The 16753-nt window shown below is 43.0% G+C and overlaps 1 protein-coding gene across 1 annotated transcript in view; it reads left to right on the top strand.

Annotated features, from left to right (window-relative positions):
• ARHGEF12 (Rho guanine nucleotide exchange factor 12) overlaps positions 1–16753 on the top strand; it is a 441882-nt gene that overhangs the window by 261143 nt on the left and 163986 nt on the right. Inside the window, exon 21 of the mRNA XM_073602566.1 lies at positions 12216–12321. Within this exon, the coding sequence (XP_073458667.1) occupies positions 12216–12321 (106 nt within the window). The remainder of the gene's footprint in view (positions 1–12215; positions 12322–16753) is intronic.

Consider the following 16753-nt stretch of genomic DNA (forward strand, 5'->3'; position numbering starts at 1 on the left):
ACTCATAACTAATCATGGACCATCATAAGACCTCTTTATTGTTAAAGAAGTGGAAAACTGATATACCTACCGCCTCTGAAGAGGAGTGGGACGATGTGGTAGCTCAGTATACTAAACTGATATCTGCTATGGATACATTCATTCAGTTTAAATTTTTAAGTAGGATACAGGCTATTATACCCCTCTGGCATTTTTAATCATATGGTGTGGAGCTTCCCCTTGTTTTTTTGACTGCTTGAAGCAAGTTACATCCCGGTTTTCTAAGGCACTAAACCTATTGCTAGCTTCAGATCCTACTGGTTTTTATTGGTAGGCATTTATGATTCCCTCTCTAATACCCAAGCACAATTTTGCAACTTTGATATGTGTTAGTAAAACTGTACATATCCTTGCAACTACTTTGTGTATCCAGGAGGATTATACCTTGTTTTTTTAGGACAAATTGGGCTTTCTGTTGGTGGTAAATGGTAATGGATATTGCCTGTGTTTTTTGTTTTTTTTTATCATCACAGGAAAACTGGCCTAAAATAGTAAAAAAAAAAAATCACAGCGATAATACATGTATGTGTTATTTGATGTTTGTACCCGTAGTAGGCCCCTACCTAAAATGCACTGACACCGATACTAATTTAAATTTTTTTTTTTAAATCATTCTACCCAAAATATGCTGACCATGACCTTTGACTCCAAACTTGACCTTTGATCTTTACATTGATCCGAACACTAACCCTGGTAAACATTGATCTAGTTATTTTTTTATCCATGACATTTTTTATCACTTTGTCACTTGAATATCACAATAATACCACATTAATAACAATGATTGATTAGAATATTAGGAGTGGAGGAGAGAGAATGCACTTTGATCTGAATGTTTAGATATATACAAAAATGAGAGTAAAGGAGCAAATTAGGCTCCTATATTGGTTACACTTTGCACTAAAATGTTCAAGATTATTGATTTGGTTTGTGAGGTGGGAAAGGTATGGAAAGGTCACGGGTGAACCCCTTATGGGAAGCCCAGTTGGGCAGGAGTGGGGAGATATGGGAGGGGAAAAGGTGGGAGGAGTGGGGAATAAGGGTAGAGTAGGTGATGAAGGTTGCGCACCACAAATACTAATACGATTCAAGACACAAACAGGGATGGGTTATGAGGAGAGAGAAAATGCATAGATGGGAGAAAGTATCTAAGGTGGAGGGGAGTGAAATGGGTTACCGGATGGATCAGGTTCCTATCAATTTATTTGTTTTTTTTCTTTTCCCATACTTGTATTATTTTTATACGTTTCCATGCAAGACAAGACGTTTAGTATAATTTCTTGGAACATCCGAGGTTTAGGGGACCCAATAAAGAGAACTACGGTTCTGTCTGCACTAGAGGGGAGGGGGCCTGGGCTGCTCTGCCTGCAGGAGACGCACTTGACTAAAGACACTATTCCACAACTTCCTAACCAGAAATTTCAAACCCAATACTGTTTTGTCCACTCCTCATATTCAAGGGGGGTGAGTACAATGATTGGGAGAGGAATAGTGTTCTCCTGCTGGGAGAGCTGTATTGATGCACAGGGTCGGTATATTTTCTTGCTCTGCTCGATCGAGAATAAATTATATGTGTTAGCCAACATCTATGTCCCCCCCCCCCCATTTAAATTTGAGGTTCTTCAAGAATTGTTGAAATTTACACTGGACAAAGTTAGAACCCCAATCATTGTGGTGGGGGACTTTAACGAAGTCCTAGATAAGGGTTTAGATAGATTCCCACCAGGAAATAGTCCTAATGGAATAGGGGAGGGCCGGCTATCCCGATTTTTACACAAAGCAGGGCTGAGTAATATATGGTGAACTCAGTACCTGCAGGAACGACAATACTCCTGCTTTTCAAGCTCTTACCTCACCCTATCTAGAATTGACATGGCCTTAGTTAATAGAGAAGCATCAGCGCTGGTAAGGAACATAGAGTATGGCCCAAGAGGAGTCTCCGACCATTCCCCACTTGCGTTGACAATAAATGCAGGGGGTAAAGCCCATGCAAGAGAATGGAAAATTAACCTGGAGAACTGGTGGCCAAACTAAAGGAATTTATTCAAATAAATACAGATATGGCATCAGTGGGAGTGGCCTGGGACTCCTTGAAGGCCTATCTTAGAGGTCTCCTGATCCAACAGGTGGCAAGAGTTAAGGGGAAATCTAGAGAGTGGGAAAGGGAAATCAGAAATGAGGCGATATTGTCAGAGAGGCGGTACATAGAAGAACCAACCCCAGATAGACAGAGGGAATGGCTAAGTAAGCAACAAACTTACAAAATTACCATTATGAGAAAGATAGAGAACAGATGAATATTCCCCCCTGCTGTCTCGGCGGTCAGGACTCCAAGTGGAGAGATCTTTACCAATGCAACAGAGATAACTACTGCATTTAGTGAATATTATAGGACCCTTTACAAGTCCAATAGGGGAATTGGGAGTGAAAAAATGGAAGACTTCCTACAGGGAATAATAATCCCAACCTTGACAGAAAAGGATAAAATGGAGTTAGACACACCAGTGACCTTGGATGAAGAGCGGCGAGCAGTAGCCGGGATGCCCAATCAAAAGTCGCCAGGCCGGGATGGGCTCCCAATAGAAATTTATAAACGATATGGAGAGATATTTCTACCGGAGTTGCTGAAGACATTGGAATGGGCATTAACCAGTGGGAGACTGCCCCCCCTCAATGTCAGAAGCCACTATTGTTGTAATACACAAGGAGGGGAAAGACCAACTGGAAGCCTCCTCTTATCGCCCAATCTCTTTACTATTCACGGACGTAAAAATCTTGGCCAAAATGCTAGCAACCCGTCTAAATGGATGTATTCAAAACCTTATACATCCTGACCAGTCAGGGTTTACTCCGCATAGGTCAATTAATATCAACGATAGAAGAGTCCTTTTAAATATGAAGATTCCAAAAGATAATGGAGGCTCTAGGGCTACATTGGCCCTGGATGCAGCCAAGGCCTTTGATAGCCTGGAATGGGACTACCAATGGAGAGTACTAGAGAGATTCGGGTTTGGCCCCTCTTTTATTAGGTGTGTGAAAATACTCTATACCGAACCAAGAGCAAAAATAAAAATTAACATTGAATATTCTAATCTCTTTCAGTTGGAGAGAGGGACGAGACAGGGCTGTCCCTTCCCCCTTATTATTCTCCCTTGCGATGGAACCACTAGCAATAATGACTAGATCAATGCCGGGTATACAGGGATTTCGGAGACAGACAGAAGAAGATAGGATAGCACTGTTTGCGGATGACATTCTGTTTTTCCTTGGAGATATTCAAACTTTGTTAAAAGCAGTGATACAAATGGTTGGAGAGTTCGGACGGTTTTCTGGTCTGGTTGTCAACTGGGATAAATCTGCCTTACTACCGATTGACCCACTTGGCAACCAGACACTGCCTGGAACCCCCAACCTGAAAGTAGTTGGAAAACTGAAATATCTGGAGTTTTGGATCACTAGCGACATAAACTTATACCTCGATGATAACCTAGCCCCACTACTACTTAAATTAAAGCAAAAGGAGATATTTGGCGCCGTCTTCCATTGTCTGTAGCAGGACGCTGCAATCTAATAAAAGATGATATGGTTACCTCAGATACTATATCTCTTCCACAACTCCCCAGTCTGGATAGGCCAAAGGTGGTTCAAAAGAATAGAATCCCTGTTTAGGGACTTAATCTGGAAAAAGGGCCAATCTAGAATTAGTTTGCAAACTATGCAGCTACCAACCAAAGAAGGGGGTACGGCAGTTCCACACCAGAGGTCATACTTTCTGGCATCTCAGCTTCAACATCTAGGGGGTTGTGGAGCTCTTGGAGGAGGGAACTCCAGGATGATAACGGGGGTCCCGCATACTACATTAATAGAGGTTTTAGAGGCAGACTCATTTATCGATAGATGCCGTACGATAGAATTGGTAAAGTTTGGCAGGCAATGAAAGTATTGCTGGAGTACAGAGGGATATCAGAATATGCCCCCCTATGGAACAATGGAAACCTAGTGGAAGTAAGGGATATAGAGAGGTCCATGGAATGGGTGAGACAGGGCATTAACCGACTAAGCCAATTATATGAGGGCAATGTTATGAAATCATTTTTAGACTTAAAACGGTAATTTAATATATCAAACAATTCATTTTATAAATGTCTCCAAATTAGACACGCTATCCAGGCGCAGTTTAGGTTGCAGATAATTGAATGGACCCAGATCCCCACTCTCGCAAAAATAATTCAGATACATCTAAAGGACTCATTTCCGAGATATATGCCAGATTGGAAACTAGAAGAATAAATAGAACAGTACCTTCTAAGAGTAGAGAGGGATGGGAGAGAGATGTGGGAGCAATGACCACAGAAGAATGGGATAGGATCTTGAAACGAGGAACACTTTTCTCAATCTCCCCCTTACAGAAGGTATCCCACCTGTTCCTAATGCATAGGGTATATCATACCTCTAAAAAAATGTTCAAACTTGGGTGGAGACAAAACGACCACTGCCCCAGGGGCAGGGCATCAGGGGACTTTATCCATATGGTATGGAAATGCCCGAAAATATTTAGATACTGGGTAGAAATAGTAGATAGGATAAATAAAATTTTTAAGACTGTAATAGAACTGACGGCCAAGACCTGTCTACTGGGGGGCATGGAGGGGGGTAGAGTCTCGAATGACACCACTGAAGCAGTGTTAAGATGCCTATTCCAGGTGAGAAAATTAATTGCACAAAAATGGCAGGCACAAAACCCCCCCGGACTGTGGAGAACTGGGTTGAGACTATTAACTCAATAGTTGGTAATGAGAGAGTGACATATATCAGGCAAGGAAATTATGGGAAGTTTGAGGGAATATGGAGACCTTGGCTGGATGAGATGGGGTATCCCCCATAGGGGGAGGGCAGTGAATGTATAGAGATCCCCCCCCGGGTTTTTTTTTTTTTTTTTATCTCTTATCGCTCCCTGCCCTCCTCTCTTGAGGACTTTGAAGGCCTCTCCTTCCGGTATTTTTTCCTGACCTTTTGGAGAGTCTTTGCTTATTGATCCTTGATAGTAATCATTAGAATGTATATATAGCTAAGGACTGTGTGGTGTGTGCATGGGGGGGTGGGTGAGGGTTGGGAAGGAGGGAGTGGGTAAATAAATCAGTAATAGTACTATGCACTCTAAGACAACACACAATATTTTATAATGCTTTATTTCCTAACTTTTTTTTTTAACTGTGTAATAATAACACAACAAATAAATAAAAAGTATTCAATTGGAGTAATTTTTTATCATTTTTTTATTCTTAATTTAAATTTTTTTCTTTTTTTTTTTCCTTTTTTACACTTTTGTTTATATCTTCCTCTCCTGCAAGAAGAGAAAGATACAATTTTTTTTCTTCGTTCAGAATATAAAGTAAACACAGGGACATGCTCACAGTGACTGATTACTGTGATAGCCAACCAGAGTGACAGACGTCCCGATTGTTAGTGAGAGCCCGGTCTCTGGGCTAGGAGCATGCTGTGCGGCGTGCTCCCAGTAAAAAGAGCGATGCCCATATATGTGGCCTCACAGATAGACCCACTTCCGTGAGGCCGCATGAATGCATGCGGTCGTCGGGAAGGAGTTAAGAGCTGAATGCATTTCTGGCAGACTGACAGGTAATTTTCTTTACTTGCAATGTTATTTAAAGGGATAAAACACTGGGAAATGCGCATGTACTGCAGAAATGTAGTTTTTAAAAAAAATGTATTTATTATACTGTGCCTAGAATTAACTAAAATAAATGTTGGGGTTGTTTTACAGATAGACTGTGGCCTTTGCAAGAGCATTTGCACTACTTTTCCCAGAGCTTGGTAAATGTGGTGAAGCTCTGCTCATTTCCACTGTGGCTCCAATAAGTGCAAAAATAGTTTCTAAATAGTCTATCCACACAATTCCACTATTCTGTTGATGGCATTGTGCACCAAAAAAAAAAAAAGACAATGTGCCGACACATTCACTGTCTGCTGTATGCAGTTGTGTCATGTCATTGTCATGAATCAGGTGTAACTAGAACTGCGTGGACAGCAACAAAGGAAACCAAACGCATGTAAAGTGAAAATAGAGTAATTTATTGAAGTAAGTGAAATATAAATACAACACCTCCAATACAACACAGTGCACAACAAACCAACTACCAGACAGAGACCCACGAATAACAGTCAGACAGGTATATACAATAAATGGGGAATACCAGAATTGTAAACGTAGCCAGGCCAGGGTCATCAACGGGAGATCAGCATATGGGGGCAGTGAGCAGGATGGATGGATCAGGCTGCAGGGCAAAGGTAAGGTTACAGGGTCACAAGAGGGACAGGTTCAGGTACCAGGTTCAGAGATCACAGGTTCAGGTCAGGGCGCAAGGACAATACCAAGGCAAGTGTGTTTTTGTGTGTTTGCCGGGTATTAATACACATCTCCTGCAATCAGGCTCAGGTGTCACCTGATTGCAGGAGATGATGTCGGCCCCACACTGCCGGGAAATACCCGCTGGTGGACGCCAGTACTGTGCCCTCATGATCAGTGCCACCAGCAGGCGAAACCTTTCCTGACAGTTCCAGGCTGCCAGCTGACACCCGCTGGTGGACATCAGTATTGCAAGCCAAATGTCTGACAGCGCCACCAGCAGGTGGAACCTTTCCTGACAGTCATGTTGTCATGTGCCTACCTATAGTTCCCCCACCAGCCACTTGAATGCAAAGGTCGTTTGCCTAGTAATCCAAGAGGGAGATTTGTCAGTTTTTGTAAAACTTTTTTTTTCTTATCTGGGGCTTGTATTTTGGCTAAATAAAATGGACATGGAAATAGACGTGTTTGAAGTCCAGCCTGCATGACAACCATGGTTTCCTCCATCTATACAGTAGGGAAAGCTAGTTCTAATAGTCGCACATCACAGCAAAACCCTGTAAGGAAGTGTATGACAGCCCTGGCTCCAACCAGACCACGTCCCCAGCACAATTCGCTCCACCCCCATAGCTTAATCATGGGCAACCAATTATTCCTCCATAGATACTATGCAAAAGTGAGGCAAAGAACGTGTGCTGTTCGCAGGATTACCAGGTAATAGAAATAGGTAAACACCCCTCCCCAAAAAACACATCCACCACATTTAAAGACTGGTAAGCTGTAATGTATTAAATGGCTGTTCTTGAGTTTAGCTAAAGCTAAACCACAATGTAGTTGCTTTAGTCTGTTCTTATGTTTTTAAAAAAATCCAAAATATATATTGGTTTTCTCTTTGTTTAGTTTTTTTGCACTGTGTACCTTCATTTAAATTTTTTAGTGACTTTACATTTGTACATGATTATGCAATATGTGCAAACTGATGGTTTTTTTTTAGTTATTTTTCGGTAGTAAAGCATTTATTTGTACCTGGTCTCTGTATATGTTTGCCATAGCTCTTTGCAATTGGCATTAAACCACCCACATCCAGCACGTCCCCTGAAGATTTTTTGGTACATGAGTCCTTCAGAAACATGGGCACTCGCTGGTGTCAATTAGGACAGAATACAGCTAACTCCTGCTGGGAATGCCAGCAGGAGTTAGCTGTATTCTGTCCTAATTGACACCAGCGAGTGCCCATGTTCCTGTCCTAACCACTTTGCCCCAAATTGAATTCTTTTATAAAACACTAAAGCGGGCCATAGATGGTCTTTTTTTTTTTTTTTTTAACATATTCCTCCACACAAACAAGATGGATGGAAGAAATGCCCACCCCACAGCTTCATCTGCTAGCAATAATCACTGTGTGTACTCCTGGCCAGAACAGCTCCCCCCATTGGGAGAACACAATAGCTCGGCGGGAGGGATTTCCCCATCAACACTGACTGTTGATGGGGGAATTGAGCGATTTTCTTTGAGAAAATCGTGCAATCTATTGGTCGGCTTTATTATTCTGTATTCCCAAGATAATAGCTAGTAGGGATAATTGCCATATATAACAAAACTCTTTCAATGGTATATTTAACAGACCAACGGGTAGCAATTAAGAGATGTTCATTGTTAGTGTTTACATACACTTAGTTACAGACCACCTGGCACCCAGCCTGGGAGCCTATATCAAGATGCAGCTTCTTTTACTCTGGAACAAGGAATAGCTGAATATTGCACCAAAGAACTAGACAACACTAGCTTAGGTGCAAATTGGAACTGACTATTGTAAATTCACACAGAATATATACCACACAAAATCAGGTAAGAGCTTGATCACATTATCCTAAACAATGCAAACAGTAATAGTACATCTAATGAACAGCTAAAATAAACCGTAATCTAATTAAACAGGAAACTAATTAACAACTAGTCACCTAACTGCTAACATAAACACATAAACATCCCACAATAGTTTGGTAACGAGGCGAAAGTGGACACAGTACTAGCAGAAAGACAGAAACAAAAGGTGACTCAATTAACAATAGGGATTCACACCTAGGAGGCACACAATGAGGGATTATACAATGAGAAGAAAGAAAAGCCTTAATAAACAGATTACACATAACAGCAGGAGACACCAGCATCAGGTTGTTTTGAGCTGATTATATTAACCACTTGCCGACCGGGCCATAGCCGAAAGACGGCTGCAGCGCGGTCGGCTAGTTCTGGGTGGACGTCCGTGGGACGTCCTCCCAGAATACTGCTCTCGCGCGCCCCCTGGGGCGCGCACCCGAGAACTTCCGTGACCGCCGGGTCCTGAGGACCCGGCGCATCACGGATCGCGGTAAACGGCCGCTAATCGCGGCCGTTTACCATGTGATCGCTCCGTCAAATGACGGAGCGATCACATGTCAACAGACCGGCGTCATGTCATGACGCCGGTTCCTCCCGCCCCTCTCTGTACCGATCGGTACAGTGCGAGGGGAGAGGGGGAGGGATCGGATGGCAGCACCGCTGTGGGCTGCATGTGTAGTGCTCACAGCGGTGCTCAGTGACAAATACAGTCACATCCATCCATCCCTCCATGCTCAGCCATCCCTGCAATATGCCCAGCAATACTCTGCATAATACCCCAAAATACTCTGCATAATACCCCGCAATACTCTGCATAATACCCCAAAATACTCTGCATTATACCCCGCAATACTCTGCATAATACCCCAAAATACTCTGCATTATACCCCGCAATACTCTGCATTATACCCCGCAATACTCTGCATTATACCCCGCAATACTCTGCATTATACCCCACAATACTCTGCATTATACCCCGCAATACTCTGCATTATACCCTGCAATACTCTGCATTATACAGGGCACTACTCTGCAATATACACGGCACTACTCTGCATAATACCCCGCAATACTCTGCATAATACCCCGCAATACTCTGCATAATACATACAATACTCTGCATAATACCCCGAAATACTCTGCATAATACCCTGCAATAATCTGCATTATACCCCGCAATACTCTGCATTATACACGGCACTACTCTGCAATATACACGGCACTACTCTGCAATATGCCCAGCAATACTCTGCAATATACCCTGCACTACTCCGCAATACTCTGCAATACCCCGCAATTTTTAACCAGTTCCCGCCCACAGTCATATGACGTCCTTGACTTTGAGCGGGGATATCTGAATGATGGGTGCAGCTACAGGCATCATTCAGATATCAGCTTTTTCAGCCGGCGATTCCCTACACCATAAGAATGATCATAGTGGCTGTTACACTGCTTGATCGTTCTTACGGGAGGCGAGAGGGGACGCCCCCCCCCTTCCCGCCACCCTCCGGTGCTTCTACCTACTCACCGCTACGATCGCAGCCAAGATCGTTTTTTTTTTTTTTTTTATTTCAGGCTTCCCAGCCTAGAGGTGAGATGTGAGGTCTTATTGACCCCATATGTCACTGTAAAGAGGACCTGTCATGCCATATTCCTATTACAAGGATGTTTACATTCCTTGTAATAGAAATAAAAGTGATCAAAAATTTTTTTGGGGGGGAAAAAGTGTCAAACTAAAATAAATAAAGTAAAATAAACAATAAAAAAAAAAAAAAAATGTTTAAAGCGCCCATGTCCGTGTGCTCACATGCAGAAGCGAACACATACGTAAGTCCCGCCCACATATGAAAACGGTGTTCAAACCACACATGTGAGGTATCACTGCGAACGTTGGAGCGAGAGCAATGATTTTGGCCCTAGACCTCCTCTGTAACTCAAAACATGTAACCAGTAAAAAATTTTAAAGCATCACCTATGGAGATTTTTAAGTAGCGACGTTTGGCACCATTCCACGAGCGTGTGCAATTTTGAAGGGTGACATGTTAGGTATCTATTTACTCGGCGTAACTTCATCTTTCACATTATGCAAAAACATTGGGCTAACTTTACTGTTTTATTTTTTTTTAAAGCACAAAACTGTTTTTTTTCCAAAAAAAACGCGTTCGAAAAATTGCTGCGCAAATACCATGCGAGATAAAAAGTTGCAACAACCACCATTGTATTCTCTAGGGTCGTTGCTAAAAAAAATATATATAATGTTTTGGGGTTCTATGTAATTTTCTAGCAAATAAATTATTATTTTTACATGTAGGAGAGAAATATAAGAATTGGCCTGGGTGCTCCAGAACGCCTGGAGGTGCTCCGTGCATGTTGGGCCTCTGTATGTGGCCACGCTGTGTAAAAGTCTCACACATGTGGTATCACCATACTCGGGAGTAATAGCAGAATGTGTTTTGGGGTGTAATTTGTGGTATGCATATGCTGTGTGTGAGAAATAACCTTCTAATATGACAATTTTGTAAAAAAAAAAAAAAGAAAAAAAAAAATCTTGATTTTGCAAAGAATTGTGGGAAAAGATGACAATTTCAAAAAACTCACCATGCATCTTTCTAAATACCTTGGAATGTCTTCTTTCCAAATAGGGGTCATTTGGGGGGTATTTGTACTTTTCTGGCATGTTAGGGCCTCAAGAAATTAGATAGGCCGTCAGTACTTCAGGTGTGATCAATTTTCAGATATTGGCACCATAGCATTTGGACTCTCTAACACTCATAAAGACCAAATAATATCCACCAAGTTGTACTTATTTTTACCAAAGATATGTAGCAGTATAAATTTTGGCCAAAATTTACGAAGAAAAATTACTAATTTGCTAAATTTTATAACAGAAACAAAAAAAAGTTCATTTTTTTACCAAATTTTCAGTCTTTTTTCTTTTATAGCGCAAAAAATAAAAAACCCAACGGTGATTAAATACCACCAAAAGAAAGCTCTATTTGTGTGAAAAAAAGGACAAAAATTTTATATGGGTACAGTATTGTATGACTGAGTAATTGTCATTCAAATTGTGAGAGCACCGAAAGCTGAAAATTGGTCTGGTTAGGAAGGGGGTTTAAGTGCCCAGTTGTCAAGTGGTTAACATCAATACTGAGTCTCTCAGTCTAGGAGGGGGGGTGAAGCAGTCATTGCTGGTTTGGGCACAGAGGCCCCAAATCTGTATCCAGGTCCTAAGTTCCCAGAGTCTGTGTGTTTCAGGGAGGAATGGACCCGAATCCAAAGCAAAATTACTCCAAAAGGTCCCTCACGTACACACCTCCAAAGTAGGGCCCCCTCAAAAGCCAGGGCCCAAGTCAGTAGGCAGGAGGCTACCCTGCAGTCCCCTCCAAAAGCCCCTGTCCTGGTTGGGTCTGTCACACACTTTAAATCCAGAACCTGAGAGCTAAAATTTAGCAATACTAACCACTTGGCTACCCTGCATCATTTGACAAGCTCTGGTTGAAAAAAAGGAATTCACAAATTTTTTGTCTCTGGAGGCCCAGTTAAATTTAAAAATGCTATATTATATTAAGATACTAGTGTAATTTTTTAAAAGTTTAAAATATTCTTAATACTGTTCAGTGCCTGGAATGTTTGACATTTTATGTACATTCAGTTTGCAGCTTAATTGGCTATTTTAGGTTAAGGTTTCATAGGCTTTGGCGGAATTCGTAACCTGAATTTTTATTGCTCGTATATTCTGCCCTCCTGAATGCTCTGCTTATAGATTCATCTTATTAATGGCTGTTCTCGATAAGATCAGTTATTACTCGGCTTCTAAAAAAAAAAATATGACTTTGGTATCTTTATAATGATTGTAGCTGAAAAGTTTGTAACTGCATCGCCTTGTTCTACATCTGACGTATTTCTTGTGTGATGGTTTTGTCTTTTTTAGCAGAGCATGAAGAAAGAAAAAGAAGGAGAGGAAAAGTGGAAACGTAGAGGATTTTCCAGCATTTTGGGACCTCCAAGGAGACCCAGCCGGCAAGATAGTAATGCAAGTATGTATGATTTGGTTATTAGACCAGCTCTCCTCAACAGGGGATACGATTTGTGCAAAAAATACATTCAAATAGGGACGCTTTCAGAAATAAGGTTTGGAATGAGAATTTTATCCGTCTGAATGAGAATAGTATAAAATAAAATGTTCAGTTTATCCAAATTTGATTTCTGTTAGCAAATACTACAAAGCTGAATGGACCGTTGTCTAATATGTCTTCTATGGACTCCCCAAATCTAGCCACCTGTTATGACCATTACTAGGCTGGCATGCCCCTACAGTAGCAGAGCTTTTAACAGCAGATAACCATGACATATCTGTAACGCTAAGAGGAAATATTTGCTCCTGCTTGCAACTTTTGCAGGTTTTAGCATACAGTGACAGATTTAATCAATACATAGGCTTCAAAACATTTACACATGAGGGGTAAGCCTAAAATGACCCTTGGAAACAGATGCTCGCAAAGTATGACTTTTTAACAATTTTGGGAAATCATTTTGACTGTCATGTCCTAGTTTATCTGACATCGGTGATCATTTTGTATGTAGAATGTGGCAAAGTGATTCAGAATAATTGAATATTCAGAAATAATTGGTCAGTGTGACCTGGCTCTCGGCCTTCCGTTTACATTTTATTGTCTTATGACAATGCTTTTTTTTTTTTTTTTTAACCCCTTTGCCCTTGTTGGATGGTGAGACAGTTACTCACGAGTAAGTATGTTGCAATCTCTAGGCCTATTGTCAAGGTTAAAGGATACATTCTCCTTTCTCCCTATGTTACACTAATGGTTAGGATGTGACATGAAGGCTGGGTGCATACATGACCCCAGAAATCAGCTTACATTTGCACTCTTACCAGAATCCTAGGATACACCTTCTGTCTCATATCTGTTTGTTTTTAAAATTAGTGCGGCAGTGCATCCCTGCACCTCACATAGCCGCATCGGTCACATGCAAAAACTACACTTCTCATCTGTCATCTCGGCAGATGAGTGTTAGAGTGTGCTCATGTTCCCAGGCATGATCACAGGCTCTATGCACTCTTGCTGGCTCCCACACTGTGTGCAGCCAGTGAGAAGAGGCTTTCTGCGTCTTTCTCTTCTGAAACGGCTGTGAGTGTTCCCAGATGCAGTCTCCTGGAACACTTTTAGCTACCTGTCTCAGGTTGCAGGAGGATTGACTGAATGTAGTATCGTGGTGACCTCATCATTTGTAGTTCAGCCATCCTTCCTAAACTCTTCTAACTGAAAGTTTGTGCATCAAGTATGGACCTCAGTTCAGAAGTAGAGTCTGCAGAAGCCTCAGCATTGCACCTGTGGTGGATTAACCATGATTGCAAAAGCTTTCCAGTAATAGTTACATTTTATAAATGTATATTTCTTTCATACTATTAGTGCATTCATAAATATATAAAATGGTGAACATCTTTAAAGAGACGCTGTTGCCAGGCCATATATTTCAATGAAATATATTTCCATAAGATTATATTTGCATGTAACAAATGTTATGCATGTTATTTGCCTGTAAATCTATCCCTTGTGTAGACATCTGAAAGCCCTGAGAGAGATAATGGGTGTCACCATCTTGGACATGATGATAGCAACTTCAGCAGAACAGAATTGTCACTCTATAGTTTTCCCCTTTGCTCCTGCTTTGATAGCTGCATAATAGATTATGTTGAGAGAGAGGAGCTAGGTCAGCACAGAGATTAGACACTCCTAGAAGAGGAAAGAACTATGACATTGCAATAGAGAAAGGGAACTAGGGCTCTACTATTGAATTGATTCTTCCTGTCACATTTTCTGGCAAATTCAAAGTCACATTGCAAGCAAATAAATAATTTATTAAAAGGCAAAGCATTGGGGGGCGTGGTCTGGAGCTGCATGGAGTGAGACGTGTGCTGTGAGAGCTCCGCTCGGGACTTATCCTATTTACTGATCCTGTAGGGATATACCCTCCACGAACGACTCAATCCTTCTGCCCTGCTCACCTAACCATACTCGGGCATGTCTCCTCCAAAAAGAACCGGCGCTGCGGCCAGGCTGGCTCAATACCGCCACGACGAGCGGGACCCGGGGGAGGAAGATGGCGCAGCTCAATCCCCTGCTCCCGACGAACACACATCCAGCGACACCGCCAAGGTCCTGGAAGCTATCGCTCTCTGCCAGTCTACACTCACCTCTAGAATTGAGGAGGTGAAAATTGATATCTCCTTAATCCGGCAAGATGTTCAGAAACTGCGGGACCGTGTATCTGAAACGGAGCGCCGGGTGGGACACGTGGAGGACGACATACACCCCCTTCAAATCTCCACTGAGCAAATGCAGCATCAGCTGAGTATGGTTCTCTCTAAACAAGACGAAATGGAGAACCGTCTCAGGAGGTGCAACCTCCGTTTTGTGGGGTTACCAGAAAAGTCCGAAGGCACTGACCCCCCTACTTTCCTGGAAAATCTCCTCATCAAAACCTTCGGTAGGGAGGCCTTCTCCTCCACATTTGTGGTCGAGCGAGCCCACCGCCTGGCGGCAAGGCCTCCACCTGTAGGAGCCCCACCGAGAACCTTTATAGCTAAGCTACTGAACTATCGAGACCGGGACGCAGTACTTCGGCTCACCCGGGAAAGAGGCAACATCCCTCTAGGAAATGTCACGGTGGCGGTATACCCGGATTTTTCTGCCGAGGTACAGAAGAAAAGGGCGCGCTTTACCGAGGCGAAACGTCAACTCCGCATACACCACATTAAATATGCGATGCTCTTCCCTGCGCGCCTCCGCGTGATACATGAAGGAAAAGCCCAATTTTTTGAAGACCCTCAAGCTGTTATCTCCTGGCTGGAGCATCAAGGTGAACCCGACACGGACCCGGCTTAAGCAACCCCTAGTGATCTGCACCAAATCTACTGGCTATTTGTACCCGGACATGGCGCTGTACATTCCTCTCACGTTGTACTCCTGCCGCATCCTGTTATCTCCTGGAACTGTGAGTAACAATCTGCATTATCCCACAAGCTCGTTATTGGCATGAACCCCCCTATTGCTACTCCTGGAAATACATTGCCAGTTTTTTGTCCCATCCCCTATTGAGCTCAACCTGATGGTCTCGAGCGGTGCACATGCACCCGACACCCGAGAGCTGGACGGCACCCCCCGCACCACCATGCACTCTTCAGTTTGTTCGCCCCCTCCCGACCTCGTTGGTCGCACCAAGACTGTGGTACACCCGCCACCAGTGTTTTTCACCCCCCTACGAATGTTTCCCTGTCCAGCCTCTGCCTCCCTAGTTTCGTGGGAGAGCAGTGAGTCAAGTCTGCCCTGCTGGATCAGTGTATATGCAGACCCAGTTTTGTTTTATTTTGTTCATTTCTATGTTTTAATTTTTTCTCATCCGTTTAAAGTTAAGTCCACATTGATAAATGACATGTATACTCCTGAAAATTTCTTGTGGTTGAGGTTGGTAATGTTTAATGTGGCCCCCTCCCCATGCCCACGGGCGGGGGGAGATGGTCACCGGCATGCGGCGGCTTCATGGATACAGACGTGGGGCCCCTCTGCTGCTAACTGCGCTCCAGAGGTGCTCCACACTCTAATATATATGACTAGTTATTATTACTGTTTTTTGAGGCTTGCTACGCTGTGCATCTTCTGCAACCTCTTGGGGATCAGGCTGCATTTCCCTGTCTTCACTACAATATATGGCCACGCTTAAAATATTGACCTGGAATGTCCGGGGACTAGGTGATGGAGCCAAACGGACTGCGGTTCTTTCACACTTAAAATCGCAGAGAGCGGAGATTTCAATCCTTGTTAAAACTCACCTCGCAGGCCAGAAACAAATGTGCCTCAAAAAACCGTGGGTGGGCTGGATGTACCAGGCCCCCCACACCTCTAACTCCCGCGGAATTGCAATCCTGGTTGTTAAGACAGTGCAATTTCAGCTCCATCACCTGCAGTCTGACCCGCAGGGTCGCTCACTGTTTTTGCATGTTACTGTGGGGGGGTTGGAATTTCTGCTCCTGGCCTTCTACATCCCTCCCCCATTCCAGTTTACAATACTACAGATGGGCGTAGATTTCATGGCTCAGTACCCTTCAGTCCCCGCAATATGGACAGGGGACTTCAATGCAGTTATAACCCCGCATCTTGACAGGATTAGTCTAGCTAATCCTATGCCTCCTATCACTCACGTCACCAGGTTCGGGAAATTTCTCAGAGAGTTCGCCCTTACAGACACTTGGAGGCACCTACACCCTACACAACAACGCTTCTCATGTTTTACCCCCTCTAAATCATCAATGTCCCGCATAGACTACACTTTCCTTACCCCCTCCCTCCTCCTTCACCTGACAGATGCGGGATTTGATGCCAGGGTGTTATCTGACCACTCTCCCTATTGGATCAAGCTGCAGATGCCGTCTCCTTCCACCACTCGGGTCTG

Source organism: Aquarana catesbeiana, linkage group LG10 (assembly GCF_042186555.1).
Source record: "Aquarana catesbeiana isolate 2022-GZ linkage group LG10, ASM4218655v1, whole genome shotgun sequence".
Lineage (NCBI taxonomy): Eukaryota > Metazoa > Chordata > Amphibia > Anura > Ranidae > Aquarana > Aquarana catesbeiana.